The sequence below is a fragment of the Chenopodium album genome, chromosome 25, assembly GCF_948465745.1.
Source record: "Chenopodium album chromosome 25, dcCheAlbu1.1, whole genome shotgun sequence".
Lineage (NCBI taxonomy): Eukaryota > Viridiplantae > Streptophyta > Magnoliopsida > Caryophyllales > Amaranthaceae > Chenopodium > Chenopodium album.
In genome coordinates this window covers 7,217,614-7,236,493 of record NC_137858.1, presented here as the reverse complement: position 1 = coordinate 7,236,493, position 18,880 = coordinate 7,217,614, and the positions used below count along the sequence as shown (strand labels likewise).

The window sequence follows — 18,880 nt, the reverse complement described above, 5'->3', positions numbered from 1 at the left end:
ATTAAACAACAAACTAAGGGCCTGTTCATATTTACTTAATTTCAGTCCATTTCAGTTCAGTTCAGCTCCAATCAATTCAGTTCAGTTCAGTTCAGTTCCAATCAGTTCAGTTCAGTTCAGCTCTTAATTTCCCTCTCACATAAAATATTCATTTCAGCTTAATTCAGTTCAGTTTAGTTCCAATCAGTTCAGTTCAGTTCAGTTCAGCTCCAATCAGTTCAGTTCAGTTCAGTTCAGTTCAGCTCAGTTCAGTAAATATGAACAGACCCTAAGAGAATTAAACATAATATATAACTAATCCACTATTAGATGTTAATGTTGGCTTGTAAGCAAAAAACTTGTATAAAGTAAACACCTTTAACAATGTAAAGCCGTAGAAACTGGTACCCAATCGGAATCCAAATCTATCTTTCAACCCTTTTTTTGTTTTTCAAAAAAGGTTTATTATCTTGTACTACTCAAACACTCATTTGTAGTACTACATTAAAGTTGTAAGTTAATAAGTTAGGAGTTCTAAGAAGATGCTCTAATTAAAGTTTAGTACATCAATAATCACATGTACTACATATTAATAAAGTTATATAATGTTGGATTTCTTACCAACTAATTACACTTTTATGTACCAACTTTTGAAATTTGAGTTACTTGTGCTGTATTAGTGGAGTGGGATGTGCCTAGTGTACAAGTATTCCACAAAGGCACAGAGTAGAAGCCCTCGCTCCAAAATGTAATACAATACACATGAAACAATCATCTACTAGCTAAGTATATATATTCGTAACATTGAAAAAATGAAGGAATTAGCCGAATAAAAACCTACTCATTATATCGGAAACAATACGTACAGATTATAAACTTATTAATTAGGTTGTTGCCTTGATATCATCTTGATCTAGAAGGACATCACATCTATTATCTTAACTATAGTACTCTTCTATCATTTTCTCCTCCTCTTTTACAATATCTATCCTTATTCCTTATCGACTCATCTTGTAACTTAGAATCAAAATTACCATAATATATATACCTTTGAGATGCATGTCAATTGCATTATTTTTAAACATGATGAAAATATTACACACAAAGAATCAACGTGTTAAATTAATAGCATGCAAATAAACTAATAAAGTATTTAGTATCATTGTCATAGTAGAAAATTGAATATGACTCATATAGCATATAATAGTTGAATAATATGCACCATAATTCAAAGAAGATAAGTGGTCCTTCGATAATAATTTTTTCATTTTCAACCTTATTAGGGAGATTAGGTGTGACGAATTTTAGTTACTTTTCTTCACTTAAGCATATATATTAATTAACAAAGTAAGCAAGTACATAATTTTTGTGGTTTATCACGACTCTTTTTAAAAGGTGCTTAAGCTTGCGTGGGTGATGGTTTTCAATATGACGTACGTTAAAGAATGGTAAGCAAATGCATGTTAAATTAATTTGGCAATAGTTTCAATCATGTCAATTTACGAATGTGGATGTCTTATCAGATCACTTAGCTTTATTGACAAAATGAACTTCTCCTAATAGCATCATTTTTAAAACTTTGTGGCTCTCTACATAGCATGAAAAAAACCATGTATTTTATGAAGTATTTCATTAGATTACTCAATCTAAAATTTCAACCTATCAAAAAATAAATAAATAAATAAAAGATCTTGAGACGTGATGTTTTATGTTAGATCATGCATCTCTTAAAAGTTATATTATACTCCAATTAATATTTATCACTATTTACCTCACTTGCATGCACTCATAAAAGTAAGGGTCTGTTCTCATTGACTGAACTGAAATGAGCTGAACTGAACTAAACTGAATATTTTATTAGATAAGGAAATTAGGAGCTGAATTGAACTGAACTGAAATGAATTTCAACGTATGAGAACAGGCCCTAAAGACATTGTTAAAATGTGTCATTTACTTGCAAATTAATTTTGGTCAAAATCTTTAATAGAACACTGAACACATATTCGTATTGTCTACAGGACAATGCAAACAAATGAGAATAGAGAAAGTAACGACCAAAGATCCGTAGATCTCGAATTCAATTGATGATAATTAAAGGAGGAGGAGCCAAGACAGGAAGATGCTATATATGCTATTGCATGTACAATGTAATAATATCCATGTAATATTCCTTCATACAAACCTAAAACTAAGTGTAGATAAAAGCTAAGCCACACATAAAGCTTCATAGCTAACAAAAACTGACGAGAAAAGATGATAAAGCCTGTTGATCTCTCCCATACAAGTAACAATTTTGAGACAATAGCATCCTTGCTATGACCCCATGATTGATACACTTCCAATTGTGGGCCAATTACTTAAGATTTTGTAAATCTTAATCTTCTTTCCTCTTTTGAACTTTCCAAGAGGTTAATTTTCCATTTTTAGTAATTATTTTCTTATAAAGGTAGACAAATTTAGATGCATGGGAAATTATATATTCCTTTGAATTATTGCTACAAAGTTGGTCATGTGCATTTATGATCAATATCTATGTGTATGTGTATAGTTCATTATTGTTGCCAACAAAGAAAGAAATAAAAGGATTGAATGGTTATATGGCCCTCATTAAAGCCAAACTAACAACCATATGGGTCAACTTCATAAGATGAGGGTGGAGATAAAGAAAAAAAAACCATATATTCTCTATGTCATGCTAGATTCTCTTTTCCATATCTCTTGTCATGTGGATAATGTACAAGGGTGCAACAAAGAAAGGATTGTTTAGCTTGTTCATGTCTAAATGATTCCTCTAGCATGCACCTAGCTAGATATCGATTGGGATCCATACTATTGCTAGGAATGCTAGTGCTAAATTTTGTACTATGTAAATATCTTTCGTATGCCACACACGTATAGCATACAGTGGAATTTGATCTCATAATGTTTAAGTTATCAATTCATGGAGCCTGGCCAATACAACACAATTGATACCCGCACCAACTTAGGTAAAGTCTATCTTATAGGATCATTATTTTAAGATCTTTTACTTCAAAGTAAGTAGTTATGTTGATATTTTGGGACATTACTACATAATTCTAGCTTACTTGTTGTGTGAGTCCATATACAAAGGTGAAAACAAGAATTCTTGCACTTTGGAGTTAAAGACCTAGCTACTTAAATAATTATTATCTTAGCTTGTTTGTAATAATTTTGGTGTTTTGATAGCAAAGAGTGAATGATACCCATATAAATAACCTTATAACAAGAGCAATATAAGCATACGCCAGTAATTTTATGCATATTTAATTTGCCTCAATGTTTCAAACTCTTTAGTAACTCATTTTACAAATAAGTTCAAATCAGATTAGTCAATTTTTAATCAATTACATATATATGATTTCTTTAATATGTAAATTTGTAATTATATAATATTATAATATTAACTAATCATTTCTTTATCTTTAATTTTAAAACTCTTTCTCTTATATATTGATTGATGCGACCTAACTTGGGTATTTAACTACGTCAAGTGTTCAAGATCAATAACAAACATCAAATGGTGCTAGTGCAACAAGAATAATAATATTTACTTAATGTTTAAATGGACAAATAAGTTAAACCAATACAAATAACTATCACGAGTTTCAATTATTATATATATATATACTCGTAGAAAATTTCAAAGTTGTTAAAACAAGATCAACGAAATTTCTAAGAGGGGCTCACGAGGTTGACTGATTTGTCAAATTTTAGTCTTACGAATTTGAAAGACTATTTCAAATGAACTGTTATTTTCATTGCCTTTGCATTTTCTAGTCTATGAAAAAGGTTTGGATAAGGTGTCACAAGTTTCTTAGCTAAGTCCTAGCTAACAAGCATTATAGGAATTTATTTATTGCTAATGTAAATGTCTAGAATACAGGTCAGTTTGCTCAATTATTGCAAGGTTATCGAAAACACTTGACTCATCCATTGTTGTGACATTTGGATATACATACACTTTAATTTCATTTATTTTATCGTACAATTTAATTTTATTTATCTTATCGTGCGTACTTAACAGCTCTGCTATTAATTAGAACATAAAATATACTCTGTATGAAATTCTATGTTTAATTTATAACTTAGTAAAACTTATAGTTATTGATTGAACTTGAGAGCAATAATTGTTCGTGAACTTTAATAGCATGAACACCAAGCCGTTAGACAAGATCATATCATACTAAAAAAATAGGCATAACACCTTATTTCAAGCGAAGATCAAGACAATTGTCTTAATGAATAATGATATACTGATTATGGAGTATATATGTTAAAGTATCTCTCTTAGACCTAATCAAAAGCAGCCCCATCTGAAATTTAATTTGCTCAGATTTAAGCAATTTTTTTTTTTTTAAGAGAAGGCTTAAACAACCTAAATTTATTTTTAGTTTAAGTTTTGACCTGCCCTAACATTAGATTTGGCACCTATATTTGGGTTATACTTAGGTCCGAGCTAGCCCGAAGCTTTGGCATATATGAAATTGATCAACTTTTTGCGACAGGATCGACCAATGATCAAGTCTAATCTCTCTAAGCTATAGCATGTAATGTAAAGATTAACAACCACGATACATTTTTATCTAATATAAAGGTATAAACTCTAAATGTTTTACTCTAACTGGTTGAACTTCACAAGCAAATTAATTAAATGGAGTGCATCTACATACGCGCATAAGCCTATGTATTTGCCATTTTGCCATGCACATACGAGAACAATCTGGGGTTTGGTAATACAATTTATATTTTCCCCTCTTAATGGTACAATATAATGGTACATTTTTGTGTACTATTATGCGTGTATAATGTACCATTGAAGTATATGTTGTTTGAATTGTATTTTTTGTGTATTATATGCTAGTAGTGGTAGTGTGGTACTTTTTGCCATCACCTTCAGATTTCCATTATTTACAAAAATATCATCCTATTTGCATGTTTAATCCATAAGGCCTATATATGCGCCAAGAGTTTTCCAATTAAACGTGTATTACTATGCTATGTCATGTGAAAAGCAACACACACATTCATTCTCATATAAATGTAAGTCAATAAAAAGTCAACCAAAAAATAATTGGTGCCTTTATTCTGAAATTTCACTATGATTTCCCATGAAAGCCAGCATGCAATGCAAAAATGCACTTTGGTACCCTAGAAAAGTAAACACGTAAAATAAACTATTAAAAAAACTAATAAATAAGAGTTCGTACAAGTAAATTTGGACTTGGTAAATGTCCACTATAAAGTCAATAATATATGTTGTGTTCACATTTGACCTCCATCATATTTGATTATATTCATATGATATAAAACCGCGGTCAAACCATAAAAATTATTGGGACCAAACTTTTAATTATTTTTTTTCCTTTTTAGTCACGCAAGAAATGTTACACGGCACACGTTTGATTTAATAGTCAAATGCAACTAGTAAAAAAGTCTTTAACAAATTATATGCATCGTTGGTAGTTTGGTACGGCATTAAACTAATTGTGTAGCCCCCACTAATAAGGGTGTTATATTGACAAATTTACAATCAAATTACTAAATTTGGCCGCCTTGTAATCTAAAGCTAGATTTTATGATTTCATTCACAGTCCAAACATCACCAATTTAGTGTCTTCTACATCGTGTAACTACTAATTATTAATTAATTTAATGATGTTTTAGTTATATGCATCACATTGAAGCACCTTTGGAGTATCTACATTTCAATAAATAATATAAAACTCTTGATTAGTTACTCAACCTTTGACCATCAATTTAGACATTTGATTCTTTTTTGGCTTTCTTTTGGTATAAATTATGTATATATCCAAATATATTAAATAAGCTGATATGCTACAAATTGATCCTTGGATCGAAGATGCCGATGTATAATCATTTTTTGACTGTTTTTTTCTCAAAAGCAATGTCGCAATGATATAATGGCGGATTTCAGACTAAAAAGGACCCAATGGTGACATGACTTTTCATATCAGTTTTATTTATTTATTTTTTTTTTAACGAAATATATTCAATATGTCCAATAACTCGATCTTTAAAATATAATATGAGTGTTGAGCAACCCCAATGAGGATTCTACTCCCCTATTTAATAGTGTATACTAACTTACAATATATATTAGGGTTTTTGAATTGAGTAAGTACATATGTTGGTTTTAATGTGGCTCAAAATATGAAATGTATTCCTATCAGATCATATGTAAGCAACTTCATACATAACGCTATCTATTTTTTTTTTTTTGGAAACAACTATCTATTTGATTAGGTGAGATGTGTTAGTTACATTTATTTATAATTAAAATGTAGCCTCGCGGGCCCTTTAACTAGGTACCAAATGATACAAGTAAGTTATACATAATTTTGATTGGTTTAGATAAGGGTTATCTTAATTTAATTCCATTATACAATCAAATTGATATCTTCTTTTAAATTCCTAGTTTCAATAAGTTCTAACAACTTTAGATAAGTTTCATTATATATTCATATACTACCTCCGTTTCTTATTACTCGCAACAAATGGGTATTATTTGTGAGATATAAAATATTCATTTGTTGCAAGTAATAAGTGTTAGAATATACTGATATACATCAATATATTCTGTTAGTGTATAGTTGTTAAGTAAATATTTGTATATTATCTCTTCCATATTTAAAGGAAGTTAGGCCCTTAATTGTAGCTTACTATACGTACTCTAGTTTGTATATAATGCCTTTGATAGGCCAAGATATATTCAAGGAATTATCTTCTTTCATGGTATCGGTGTTCTAGGGAAAACGATCATCGATCTTCCGCGCCCTAGCCGCTCAATTGTTGCATCTCTTCTTCTTCTTCTTCTCTAAATTCCTCTTTCTTCTTATCCTCCATGGGTGACTCAAAGTCATCTTTTCATCCGGCTCTTGCCGTTAATAACATCAAGAGTGTCCTTCCAGTGACTCTGGAAATGGAGACCGATAGCTATGCAACATGGGCGGAACTCTTTAAAGTTCACGCAAAATCTCATAAGGTGCTTGCTCATATCATTCCTCCGGCAGAAGGCAAGGAGAAGCCGCTTGCTACCGAGGAAGAGAAGGACTTGTGGGCAACTCTAGATGCTGCCGTTCTAGGGTGGATCTATTCCACAATCTCCCGTGATTTGCTAAACACCATCATTGAACCCGACATCACGGCAATGGAGGCTTGGAATCGACTGCGTGATATATTCCAAGACAATAAACACTCCCGTGCCGTATCTCTTGAGTATGACTTCACTCACACAGGCATGGAAGATTTTCCAAATGTCTTTGCATACTGTCAACATCTCAAGACCTTATCGGATCAACTTCGGAATGTCGGCTCTCCGGTAGACAATACCCGAATGGTTCTCCAGTTGGTGTCCGGCCTCACCGATGCTTACAAAGGGGTGGCCACTTTAATCCGTCAAAGTGACCCGTTGCCGCAATTCTATCAAGCCCGATCAATGTTAGTTCTTGAAGAGGAAAGCTTGAAGAAATCAGCCCAGACCACCGCTTCTGCTATGGTGGCTCGTGACTCCGATGAATCGCAAGATGGGGCTGATCACTCGGGTTCTCATCGTCCTAACAATGGTGGGAAGCGGCATCAAAACCGCAATTCTGGGAAGAATCGCAACAACAATGGGGGTCGAAGCGGCGGAAAAGGGAACTCCGGCAGTGGTAGCTCTGGTGGAGGGGGCAAGGGCGGCACCAACAACCACCGGAACAGTGGGCAGCAACCGGCACCACACCCGTGGCAAAACCAGCAGCAATGGTCTTGGCCATGGATGCAGTGGGCTATCCCACCATGTCCTTACCCCACCGCACCATGGGCTAGGCCCAATCCTGCTTCAAATCAGCTCCAACAGGCTGGTATCCTTGGACCGAAACCTCAGCAGGCTTACAATGCTTCTGGACCGACGCCAACTGACATAGAAGCGGCGATGCACACCCTCGGCATTACTCCTCCGGATCCAAACTGGTATATGGACACCGGTGCCACTTCTCATATGACATCTGGCCAAGGTAATCTCACGTCTTATTTTAATTTGAGCAATAAACATGGCATAACTGTTGGAAATGGTCAATATATTCCTATTAATGGCTATGGTCATACCCAATTAGAGTCTCCTCATCCTCCTTTGGCACTTAAAAATGTCCTCCATGCCCCTCACATTATCAAAAATTTAGTGTCTGTTAGAAAATTTACTACTGACAATTCTGTTTCAATTGAATTTGATCCTTTTGGGTTTTCTGTGAAGGACTATCAGACGGGGACGCGTCTAATGAGATGTGAGAGTAGGGGTGCTCTATATCCTATCACCAAGCCACATGTTTCTTCTCATTCTACTTTTGCAGCTTTAGCACCATCTCTATGGCATGATCGGTTAGGTCATCCGGGAGCTAATATTTTGAGTTCTCTTAGGAAGAATAAATCTATTGAATGTAATAAATCTGGAGATTCTAGTATTTGTCATTCATGTTCTGTTGGGAAACACATTAAATTGCCTTTTGTTTCATCAAATTCTACTACTATTATGCCCTTTGACATTGTTCATACTGATTTATGGACATCGCCTGTTTTAAGTTCTTCCGGTCATAGATATTATATTTTACTGTTGGATGATTTCTCTAATTTTTTGTGGACATTTCCTTTGTCTCATAAATCTGATGCGTATTCTACTATCTTAAATTTTAGAACTTTCATCCACAATTTGAACGGGGTCTAAAGAACTTACAATGTGACAATGGTAGGGAATTTGATAATGGGCCTTTTTGGGATTTTTGTAAAAAGCATGGTTTTTCTTTTCGCTTATCATGTCCTCATACATCTCCACAAAACGGAAAAGCTGAAAGAAAAATTCGTACGATTAACAATGTTGTTCGTACTCTTCTCGCCCATGCATCTTTACCCCCCTCATTTTGGCATCATGCTTTACAAATGGCAACGTACCTTCTCAATATTCTTCCTCATAAGAAATTAAACTACCAATCTCCTCTTAGGGTTCTTTATCAGAAGGAACCGACCTATTCTCATCTTCGGGTTTTTGGGTGTTTATGCTATCCCCTTTTTCCTTCTACCACCATAAACAAACTCCAACCCCGCTCTACACCGTGTGTTTTTTTGGGTTATCCGTCAAATCATAGGGGGTATAAGTGTTATGATTTATCTACACGGAAAATAATCATTAGTCGTCATGTGATTTTTGATGAAACCCAATTTCCTTTTGCTAAGCTGCATAGCCCACAAAAGACACATATGAATTAGATGATGGCCTATCTCCTGCTGTACTTCATTATTTGACCACGGATCCACTTTCAACTCCACAAAATGGCCCAAACCGTGAGCCCACTCCATCTTCAACTCCTATTCTTCCAAATAATGAAGCACCCACGCCACCATCTAGCCCAAGCCCACCCACATTCCCTCCTTCCCCTTCTACTGGGCCGCATCACACGAGCCCACAGCAGCCACCTCCCTCTAGCCCAACTCCTCATATTCAATCACACATTCCTGCTCCTCCCACACCTCCTGTTACACGTAGCCAACATGGGATATTTAAGCCCAAGAAACACTTCAATCTTCTTACTGTTGTGTCCAAATCACCGCTGCCTCGTAACCCGGTGTCGGCCCTTAGGGACCCAAATTGGAAAAAGGCCATGACTGATGAATATGATGCTCTTATTAAAAATAAGACGTGGGAGTTGGTGCCCCGTCCTCCTAATGTTAATGTTATTCAGTCTATGTGGATTTTTACTCACAAAGAAAAATCTGATGGTTCTTTTGAGAGGCATAAAGCTCGTCTTGTAGGGGATGGTAAAACTCAACAGGTTGGCGTGGATTGTGGTGACACTTTCAGTCCGGTTGTCAAACCGGCTACTATCCGCACTATTCTTAGCTTGGATTTGTCTAAAGCTTGGGCCATTCATCAGCTAGACGTCAAGAATGCCTTCTTACATGGTGAACTACAAGAGACCGTCTATATGCATCAACCTTTGGGTTTTCGGGATCCGGACAAACCGGACCATGTGTGTTCATTGAAGAAAACTCTATATGGTCTCAAACAAGCTCCACGAGCTTGGTATATGAGATTTGCTGACTATGTTCGGACTATTGGGTTCACTCAATGTACCTCTGATCATTCACTTTTTGTGTATCGGAAAGGTACTTCTATGGCTTATCTTTTGTTATATGTGGACGATATTATTTTGACTGCCTCTTCTGATGAGCTTCGTAAGTCTATTATTACTCTTCTTAGCTCTGAATTTGCTATGAAGGACTTGGGTGAGCTTCATTATTTTTTGGGTATAGCGGTATCTCGTCATGCAGGGGGTCTATTTTTATCACAAAAGAAGTATGCCACAGAAATTATTGATCGAGCTGGAATGTCCTCATGTAAGCCATCACCGACTCCAGTAGATACAAAGCCAAAACTAAGTGTTTCGGGCACTGCATTTGAGGACCCCTCCCTCTATCGGAGCCTTGCTGGGGCTCTACAGTATCTTACATTCACGAGACCAGACATTACATATGCCGTCCAACAAGTTTGCCTGTTTATGCATGATCCGAAAGTCGAGCACATGAATGCTCTCAAGCGTATTTTGCGCTATATTCAGGGGACTCTTGATCATGGTCTTCATCTTTATCATTCTTCTATTTCTACTCTGATTTCATACACAGATGCAGATTGGGCTGGATGCCCAGATTCCAGAAGGTCTACTTCCGGTTATTGTGTATTCCTAGGTGATAATTTGGTCTCATGGTCAGCCAAACGACAGCCTACATTGTCTAAATCAAGTGTGGAAGCTGAATATCGAGGGGTGGCCAATGTGGTTTCGGAATCTTGTTGGTTACGTAATCTTTTATTAGAGCTACATTGTCCAATTCAAAAGGCTACATTGGTATATTGCGATAATGTTAGTGCTATTTATCTTGTTGGGAATCCTGTACATCATCAACGCACTAAACATATCGAGATGGATATCCATTTTGTCCGCGAGAAGGTTGCTCGTGGACAAGTTCGAGTGCTACACGTCCCATCCCGACATCAGATTGCAGATATTTTTACTAAGGGTCTTCCCTTGATTTTATTTGAGGATTTTAGGGACAGTCTCAGCGTTCGAGGTCCTCCCGTTTCGACTACGGGGGAGTGTTAGAATATATTGATATACATCAATATATTCTGTTAGTGTATAGTTGTTAAGTAAATATTTGTATATTATCTCTTCCATATTTAAAGGAAGTTAGGCCCTTAATTGTAGCTTACTATACGTACTCTAGTTTGTATATAATGCCTTTGATAGGCCAAGATATATTCAAGGAATTATCTTCTTTCAATAAGAAACGGAGGTACTATATAAATATACTCTAGCTGGAAGACAATATTATAAAAATAATTATTAATTTCCAAACATCCTAAAACAAACTATACTCATTAGATACAATCATACAAACACTGCGTATAATATATGACTATTAAATCTAGACAAAGGGATGAAGGCTACACTTGATTCGATCTTCAACCAACATGTAAATTGCATCCAAACATGAGAGAATCTTCCTTAAGTTGTTGATTAAATATCCCTCATTTCAACGTAGTTACATACACATACACTACTTCTAAGTTGTAACTTGTTTAAAATGAAATATCATTTCATATTTTCATTTCATGTTGGTCGACTTCTACACATACGGGCCTCCCTCCTCTTTAATCTTGACTCTTGACTCTGTCATTTTAACACAAGTTACACAACCCTCTCCCACGTGAACTCCTACACTGCACGTGACCCCACTTTAGATCCTCCGTATCCAATCTCTGGACCCCACTCCCTTCTCTTCATTCTCTTTCCTTCCTTCCACGTGTCCTCCCTTCCTCCCAAACACGTGACTCCCCACGTGTCCATCTTCTGTCCTATATATATTCACTACCAACACCCCCATTTTTAATCTCGCCTATTTCATTCATACACTTCTCTTCCCTTAAAATTATAAGTTTTTTTTTTTTTTTTTTTTTTTTTTTTTAAAAAAAAAAAAAAAGAAACAGAAAAACAAACAAACCTTCTGAAAAATCAGACCCATTATTATTTATTTTCTCTCTCCTCATCTTCCTCGTTTCTCTCAATCCTGTATCAGAATCTCTGCATGTTGTTTCGTTGCCTAAATCTTTAAAGTGTTATCATCCTACGCCAACAGATTTTCTTCCCCTTTATATATACCCCTCTTTAACACTCCTTTCTTAAACAAACTTAAACCCACTCCAAATATTATTACATCAAATAAAATTGAAGAATTGAGAGAGGAAAAAAAATGATGGCAACAAAGTTGTTTTTGATTGCAATAGCAATATACAGATTAATGGTAACGGTGGGGCTAACGACGTTAGGCCCCACCGAGTTACTCCACCTCAGCACGGACCGTGCTGAGGTGGAGTCGGCGTCCGTGGATTTCGGACGCCTTACTCGGACGGAACCCGTAGCCGTGTTCCGTCCGAGGTCCGACGTTGACGTGGCGGACCTTGTTAAGACCGCCACGTCAACGTCGGGTTTTACCGTGTCTGCCCGTGGACATGGACATTCCATCAACGGGCAGGCACACACGGCGGACGGGGTGGTGGTAGAGATGGGGAGGAGGGATGGTCATGGTGGTAATGGGCCTAGTGGGCCCAAAGTGAATGTAAGGGAAGAGTATGTGGATGTGTGGGGAGGGGAGTTATGGGTGGATGTGCTAAGGTCTACATTAGAGTATGGACTCGCACCTCGATCTTGGACTGATTATTTGTATCTAACGGTTGGTGGTACTTTGTCTAATGCTGGAATTAGTGGTCAAGCTTTTAATTTTGGACCTCAAATTAGCAACGTCTTTGAACTTGACGTTGTTACAGGTAAATTTTAATTATGACTATACTCATGTTTTTGTAATTATGATTAACTTTATAATTTTTTTTTGCATGAATTGTGCAAGAAATGTGACCCTTTTTTTGGTATATAGGAAAAGGAGAGCTTAAGACATGTTCGGAGAAAATGAATTCGGAGTTGTTTCATGCCGTGTTAGGAGGTCTAGGCCAATTTGGTATCATCACTCGAGCTAGAATCGCCCTTGAACCTGCTCCACAACGGGTATATATTTCAACTATTTCTCAGTCTGAATTAATTGTCACATTGATAGTGTAATTTGTTCCGATACCATGACAACTAATAACTATAAAATGTACTAAAAATTGATTAACAAATTATAATAATGTTTTTGTAAAGTTGAGGTGTTTGGCAAATGCCAGTTGACATAATGAAAGTGGGACACCATATGTTAGTTACTCAAAAGGGAAGGGTTAATATTTTGCCACTTAAATTAAGTCCAATGTCAAATTCTCCCTAAAAGTAAAACAAATAACACGACAACACCGAAAGAAAAAAAACACATTTACTATACTAATTCAATCAAACCTTGCAATAATTTTTGTATTTTCTCAATTAATTATTCCTTAATTACAGTAATAAGCACTACTTAATTAATTTATTATAAGAAAAAAAATTAACCCTTTTTATTTTAATGATTTGTAGGTGAGGTGGATAAGAGTGTTATACTCCAATTTTACGGCATTTACAAAGGATCAAGAGTACCTAATATCGTTGCATGACAAACCAAGTAGTCAAAAATTTGATTATGTGGAAGGTTTTGTTATTGTTGATGAAGGTTTAATTAATAATTGGAGATCCTCATTTTTCTCCCCGAAAAACCCCGTCAAGATCTCCTCCCTTGGTGCCTCTAACAATGGGGATGTCTTATATTGCTTGGAGATCACCAAGAACTACTTCGATTCTTCCGAATCTGTTGATCAGGTAGACTTTTCTTATCACGTGATTAAATTTCGTCTGCATCATTAGGGTTATTGGGCTTTAACTTGTTTGCATTATCAAGAAAAATATTGGTCGTCTGGCAATATTGTTAATTGATTGGTCAGATAGTTAAAAACAAAATATTGGTCATTAATTAGTTAGTATTAATTGATTGATTTGATTGAATTTCTTATGACTGATGTGATTGAATATATTGAGTGTGCCGTTATATTTTATAGACAACATGTGACACTAGTTTAACACACATATACTAACGTGCATGGCATGAAGAGACATTTTATCCATATAATGTTGATCTTGCTAGTTGGCAATTGATGGCTAACTAATTGGGGACACTAATTAGGCAGCTGTTGAAGTATATAGTCTTATTTTTGGTCTTTATTCTTAATATTGCCAAGATTGACGGCATAAATATATTGTTGTGTATAGGCCAGGGTTACATATACACATTAAATGTACTTGATCTGTACATATCTTTTAAAATATTTTATAATTATGTCACAATTATGAGTTGATTGTACGTGTCTCTTAAAATATTTTTAAATTTATGACATAATTATGAATTGATCTGTACATATTTATGTCTTTAAATTATAATTAACAACATAATATATAAATGATTCGTTTGATGTTGTATGTATACTTTCAAATTTCTTAAATAAAAATAGTAAGATTGAATGGTTTGAATTATAAGGTCTTTTATTAAGTTAAAAAAAAAAATGCAATCTAGCCACTACCGTAAGAAGTATTCCTACCTAATGTATTATACTATTATACTCAACCCATATGAATTAATCAATCTAGTGACGTACACTCAACAAACTAAGGTTGCAAGTCTATAGAAGAAACATTATGGATGATATATTTGAAAAAAATTACTAAGTCAAATTATCTTTACTTTTTCTCACATGATCAAAAGTATAATTTTCAACAAAAAATATATTTATCATTTTCTCCTTTTAAAAACTTTATTTATAGTCCTTCAATCGAGATCAGAAGTTAGGTTATCAAAAATAAAAACTCACAAAATAAAGTAAAGATAAAGTGAAACTGGCTATAATAAGATCTAAAAATATCACCATTTTTCATAAGATTCCTTTATTTTAATTAATTTTATTTTTACTTAGCTTAGGTTACTTTCATCTTTCTTTGGCTGCATGCATGTGAGAAGATACCACAGCTACACCAAGAAAGATTTAAAGTTATGATTAAACTCAAATTTTGAGTTATAAAGATTTCTTAAAATTGTGACAAGATCACTTTAATTCATCAAAAAATTGTTTTTAATTTCATTCTCATAGGAATCTTAATTCTCTTTTGAAGTTGAACTTTTTTTTATGCTAGCAAATTATTCTCCTAACTTTCTCCCTACAATGGACCGTCAGTGCTTCAATACCTTAGCTTTTAAGCATTTTTAGTGCATTGTTTCCTAACCATCAAATTTATAATTAGTAACTTATTATGTACCACATCGATTTGGAGTGGTCGGTAAAATGTGTGTTTCTTATTAACCCCGTGACCGAGAAGGTTCCGGTGGCTCTCTTGAGTTTATTTACCGGTGTAGAGTCAAAACATCTAGTGCAAGCAAAAGAAATAGGGCAGTTTTTTGAGTGTAAGATTGAGAAGAAGGTTCTTTTACATTATTAATTAATACTCAGTTTATAATTAGTTAATTAAACAATAATTAAATTGCTACTTAAATCGTCACAAAATCTAAGCAGTCCACCTGCCAGATTATTCCCAATCTAGGCAGTCAGTCAGTCATTGTTGGCATGTATTAATAAATCATTAAATTAGTTGGAAAGAATCAAACTTATCTTCACTAAAGCAACTGTTTGGTAGCAGCTTCTGTGTTCTTATACTAAATAATTAAATACCTTATATTTCGTGTTAATAATTATATTATGATGCTATTGCATACATTCTTGTAATTATTGGTGACATTTGTTAATAATAATAAAGTATTGCATGTATCATACACCATGCATAATTTAATTAAGTTGCTAATTTTGATTTGAACAGGAAATAGATGCATTATTGAAAAATCTTGACTTCATACCAGCTTCAGTATTCACAACTGATCTACCATACATCGATTTCTTAGACCGGGTTCACAAAGCGGAGTTGAAACTCCGGTCCAAGGGCTTATGGGAGGTTCCACACCCTTGGTTAAACCTCTTTGTCCCTAAGTCAAGAATTGATGAATTTGACAAAGGTGTCTTCAAGGGCATTTTGGGAAATAAAACTAGTGGACCTATTCTCATCTATCCCATGAACAAACACAAGTAAGCTCAATCTTTCCCTTTGTTACCTTCTATATGTAAATTTGTGTACAATTCGTTCCTTCAATTATTGTCGAAGTATTGATATTTTAAACTTACTTCGTATATACAGTTTGTTGGTTGTTAACTTTAAACGTCGTCATAAAATTATTGTCCAATAGATTTTCATGTTGCATGTAGCATGCATGTGGATATTATTTGACTGGAGAATTGACTCATAATGAAGTCATATTTTGATTTTGTTGATGTCTAATCAAAATAGCATAATAGCAAATGGCTTACATGATTCTTTCACGGCATATTTTTTGTGTATGCATGTGTGACATGTTGATATAAGTATATATATGTACATATCATAAGGGAATCAATGTTGTCATTGTGACACTGATTGCTTACATATTAGTACGATTATACTACGTATATGATGATCACTAGTATGTCACTTTATATTTTGCTTCCCTCTTCCACACTTGAACTAAACTACTTGCCACTACTCCACTAGCAAGCTAATACTTACCAAACACTTTGGCAACTAATAGGGAGTCGAAATATCTAAAATTATTTTCGGTCCTTAGCTTACTAAAGCATGCATATTGTTACTTTGTATCTGGTAAACATGTCTAGTGTTAGCTGCCTAACTTATTAAGTGAATTAATGTTATACGAAGTAAATCTTACGTGGGTAAAAGCTAGCTTACCATTTCTTTGCGATTAAATAACCTTTTAGTGTTATAGAGTTGATTCAATTAACTATTATAGTTTTGGATTTTATCTTTCTTAGTACAACATAAACTAATAATCTCTAGCTGTGTAATGATGGAGTTTTTGTCCTGTTTCTATTCAAATTTAGGGAGATTGAAGCCAATGATTAACTCCAAATTAAAGAAATAATGGTGCTTGAGATTGTTAATTAACAAGAAACTAAGAGGCCCCAACTAATTAATTTATAAATTAGTTAAAATTAAATTAGATGAAACAACAAGTGCCAGTTAGAATAAGAAAAGGCCTGCTCTTTTTGTTGATAGAAACCCAACAAGTAAGAAAGGGCAAACACTGTTTCTGCAAGTGGGGAGATTCTCTTGTCAGAAGATCTTCATATGACCCACTTAGCCACTTAGGTTTCATGTCCTTTTTCTAATTACTTCCTCCGTCCCTAAATTACATTCCTCCTTTCTATTTTTGGTATTCCAAAATTATATTCCTCCTTTCTATCTTTGGTAAGTTTTTTTAGTAAATCAACTCTCTTTTTTTGTTTTATATTTAATGCTTTCTCACTCATCCTTACCTAATTTCACTCATAATCCTTGTGCCAAATTACAATGAATATAAGTGGTTAAAAATTTTCAATTAGGAGCATGTGATTTGTCCTTTTTTTTTGCAAAGGATTGATGACATGTCATGAGTAATAACTATTCTATCTTTGTACTTCCCATTGCATTATCTAATTATTGTTATTTGTCTTATTCTTTTCTCCTTAATTCCCGTGTAAATTTCCAAAGAGGAATGTAATTTAGGGACGGAGGGAGTAACATGTAATAATTCCAAAAACATTTGCCTTTCTTTGTACCATTGAATTCCAACCACCCTTCAACCCTTCTCTTTTTGGGTCCCTCCACCCTTAATCCAAATTATACATGTAAATCAATGCAATAATAATTAATAATGATACTCTAATCAACTAGTGTATGTATGTTGTTTGTCGTTTGTTCGGTTTGAATAAGTTTGATTGATCTTCTCCAAGATCTTAACCTTGTTTGTTGCTTGTTGTGTAGGTGGGATGAAAGGACTTCCGTCGTGACACCGAATGAAGAGGTGTTTTACCTGGTAGCCTTGCTTAGGTCGGCGCTTGAGAATGGGGAAGAGACACAAACCCTAGAGTACTTGACCGATCAAAATCGGAGGATTTTGAAGTTTTGTGAGGAGGCGAAGATTGGTGTTAAGCAATACTTGCCTCACTACACCACACAACAAGAGTGGATTAACCATTTCGGTGACAAATGGGACCATTTTTACAAAATGAAGATGGAATACGATCCTAAGCATGTATTAGCAACTGGACAACGCATTTTCAAATCAATTCTAGATGTTAATGATGTTGCTTTGAGATAACTAAGCTAGTATCATTATCCATATTTAGTCAGATTAGTAACACCAATTAAGCATGACATAGCTAGGTTGCTGACTTGAATATATAGTTTGTACATACAATTAATTAGGGAATAGTCAAATAGGGATTTAACAAAGTATTTAAGTAAAAATGTTACTACCGATCATCAAATTTATGATATTTCTTTTTTTCATGATGACACAGAAGATCGATTTCCCATATAACGGTGGTACAACCATGTAGTTTGTTAACTAGATTGTAGGAAATATAAAAGAAAAAAAAAAGTGATACATGATATTGATTGATGTATGGAGGAAGCACCAATATCATATTTCCATAATTTAATTGGTATGGGCATAAATATGGCACCTTCTGAATATTTGTTAAGGCATCTAGGTCCAGGCCACTGTCTTTTGTTTTTATGAAACTCAGTCGGTAGGCTAGTATCTTTATAAACATAGAGGGGGGCCTCTTTCCATCACACAACTTCTACTTGTATAAGATTGTATGTTTCTATGGTTGATGTGAGAGAGACATACTTTGGACAATTGGACTTAGTAGATGAATCAACAATTACGCGTACTTCTTATACTTCTAAACATTCTTCCTATTTAAACGGTGATTGTTCATAAAATGGTCAAAATAGAA

General features: G+C 34.5%; 1 protein-coding gene across 1 annotated transcript; it reads left to right on the top strand.

The window, feature by feature from the left end:
- Positions 1–12,000: 12,000 nt before the first annotated feature.
- LOC145613450 (cytokinin dehydrogenase 5-like) lies at positions 12,001–18,428 on the top strand. The gene is made up of 5 exons (XM_081668555.1): positions 12,001–12,871; positions 12,979–13,106; positions 13,548–13,826; positions 15,867–16,129; positions 17,898–18,428. The coding sequence occupies exons 1-5, from the start codon at positions 12,298–12,300 to the stop codon at positions 18,232–18,234; spliced, it is 1,581 nt and encodes a 526-aa protein (XP_081524681.1). The 5' UTR covers positions 12,001–12,297; the 3' UTR covers positions 18,235–18,428.
- The last annotated feature ends 452 nt before the right edge of the window (positions 18,429–18,880 follow it).

Coding starts and splice junctions, on each gene's coding strand:
- LOC145613450 (XM_081668555.1), top strand. CDS start 12,298: ATGATGGCAACAAAGTTGTTTTTGATTGCAATAGCAATATACAGATTA. Junction 13,107..13,547: donor TTGAACCTGCTCCACAACGG/GTATATATTTCA, acceptor AATGATTTGTAG/GTGAGGTGGATAAGAGTGTT. Junction 16,130..17,897: donor TATCCCATGAACAAACACAA/GTAAGCTCAATC, acceptor CTTGTTGTGTAG/GTGGGATGAAAGGACTTCCG.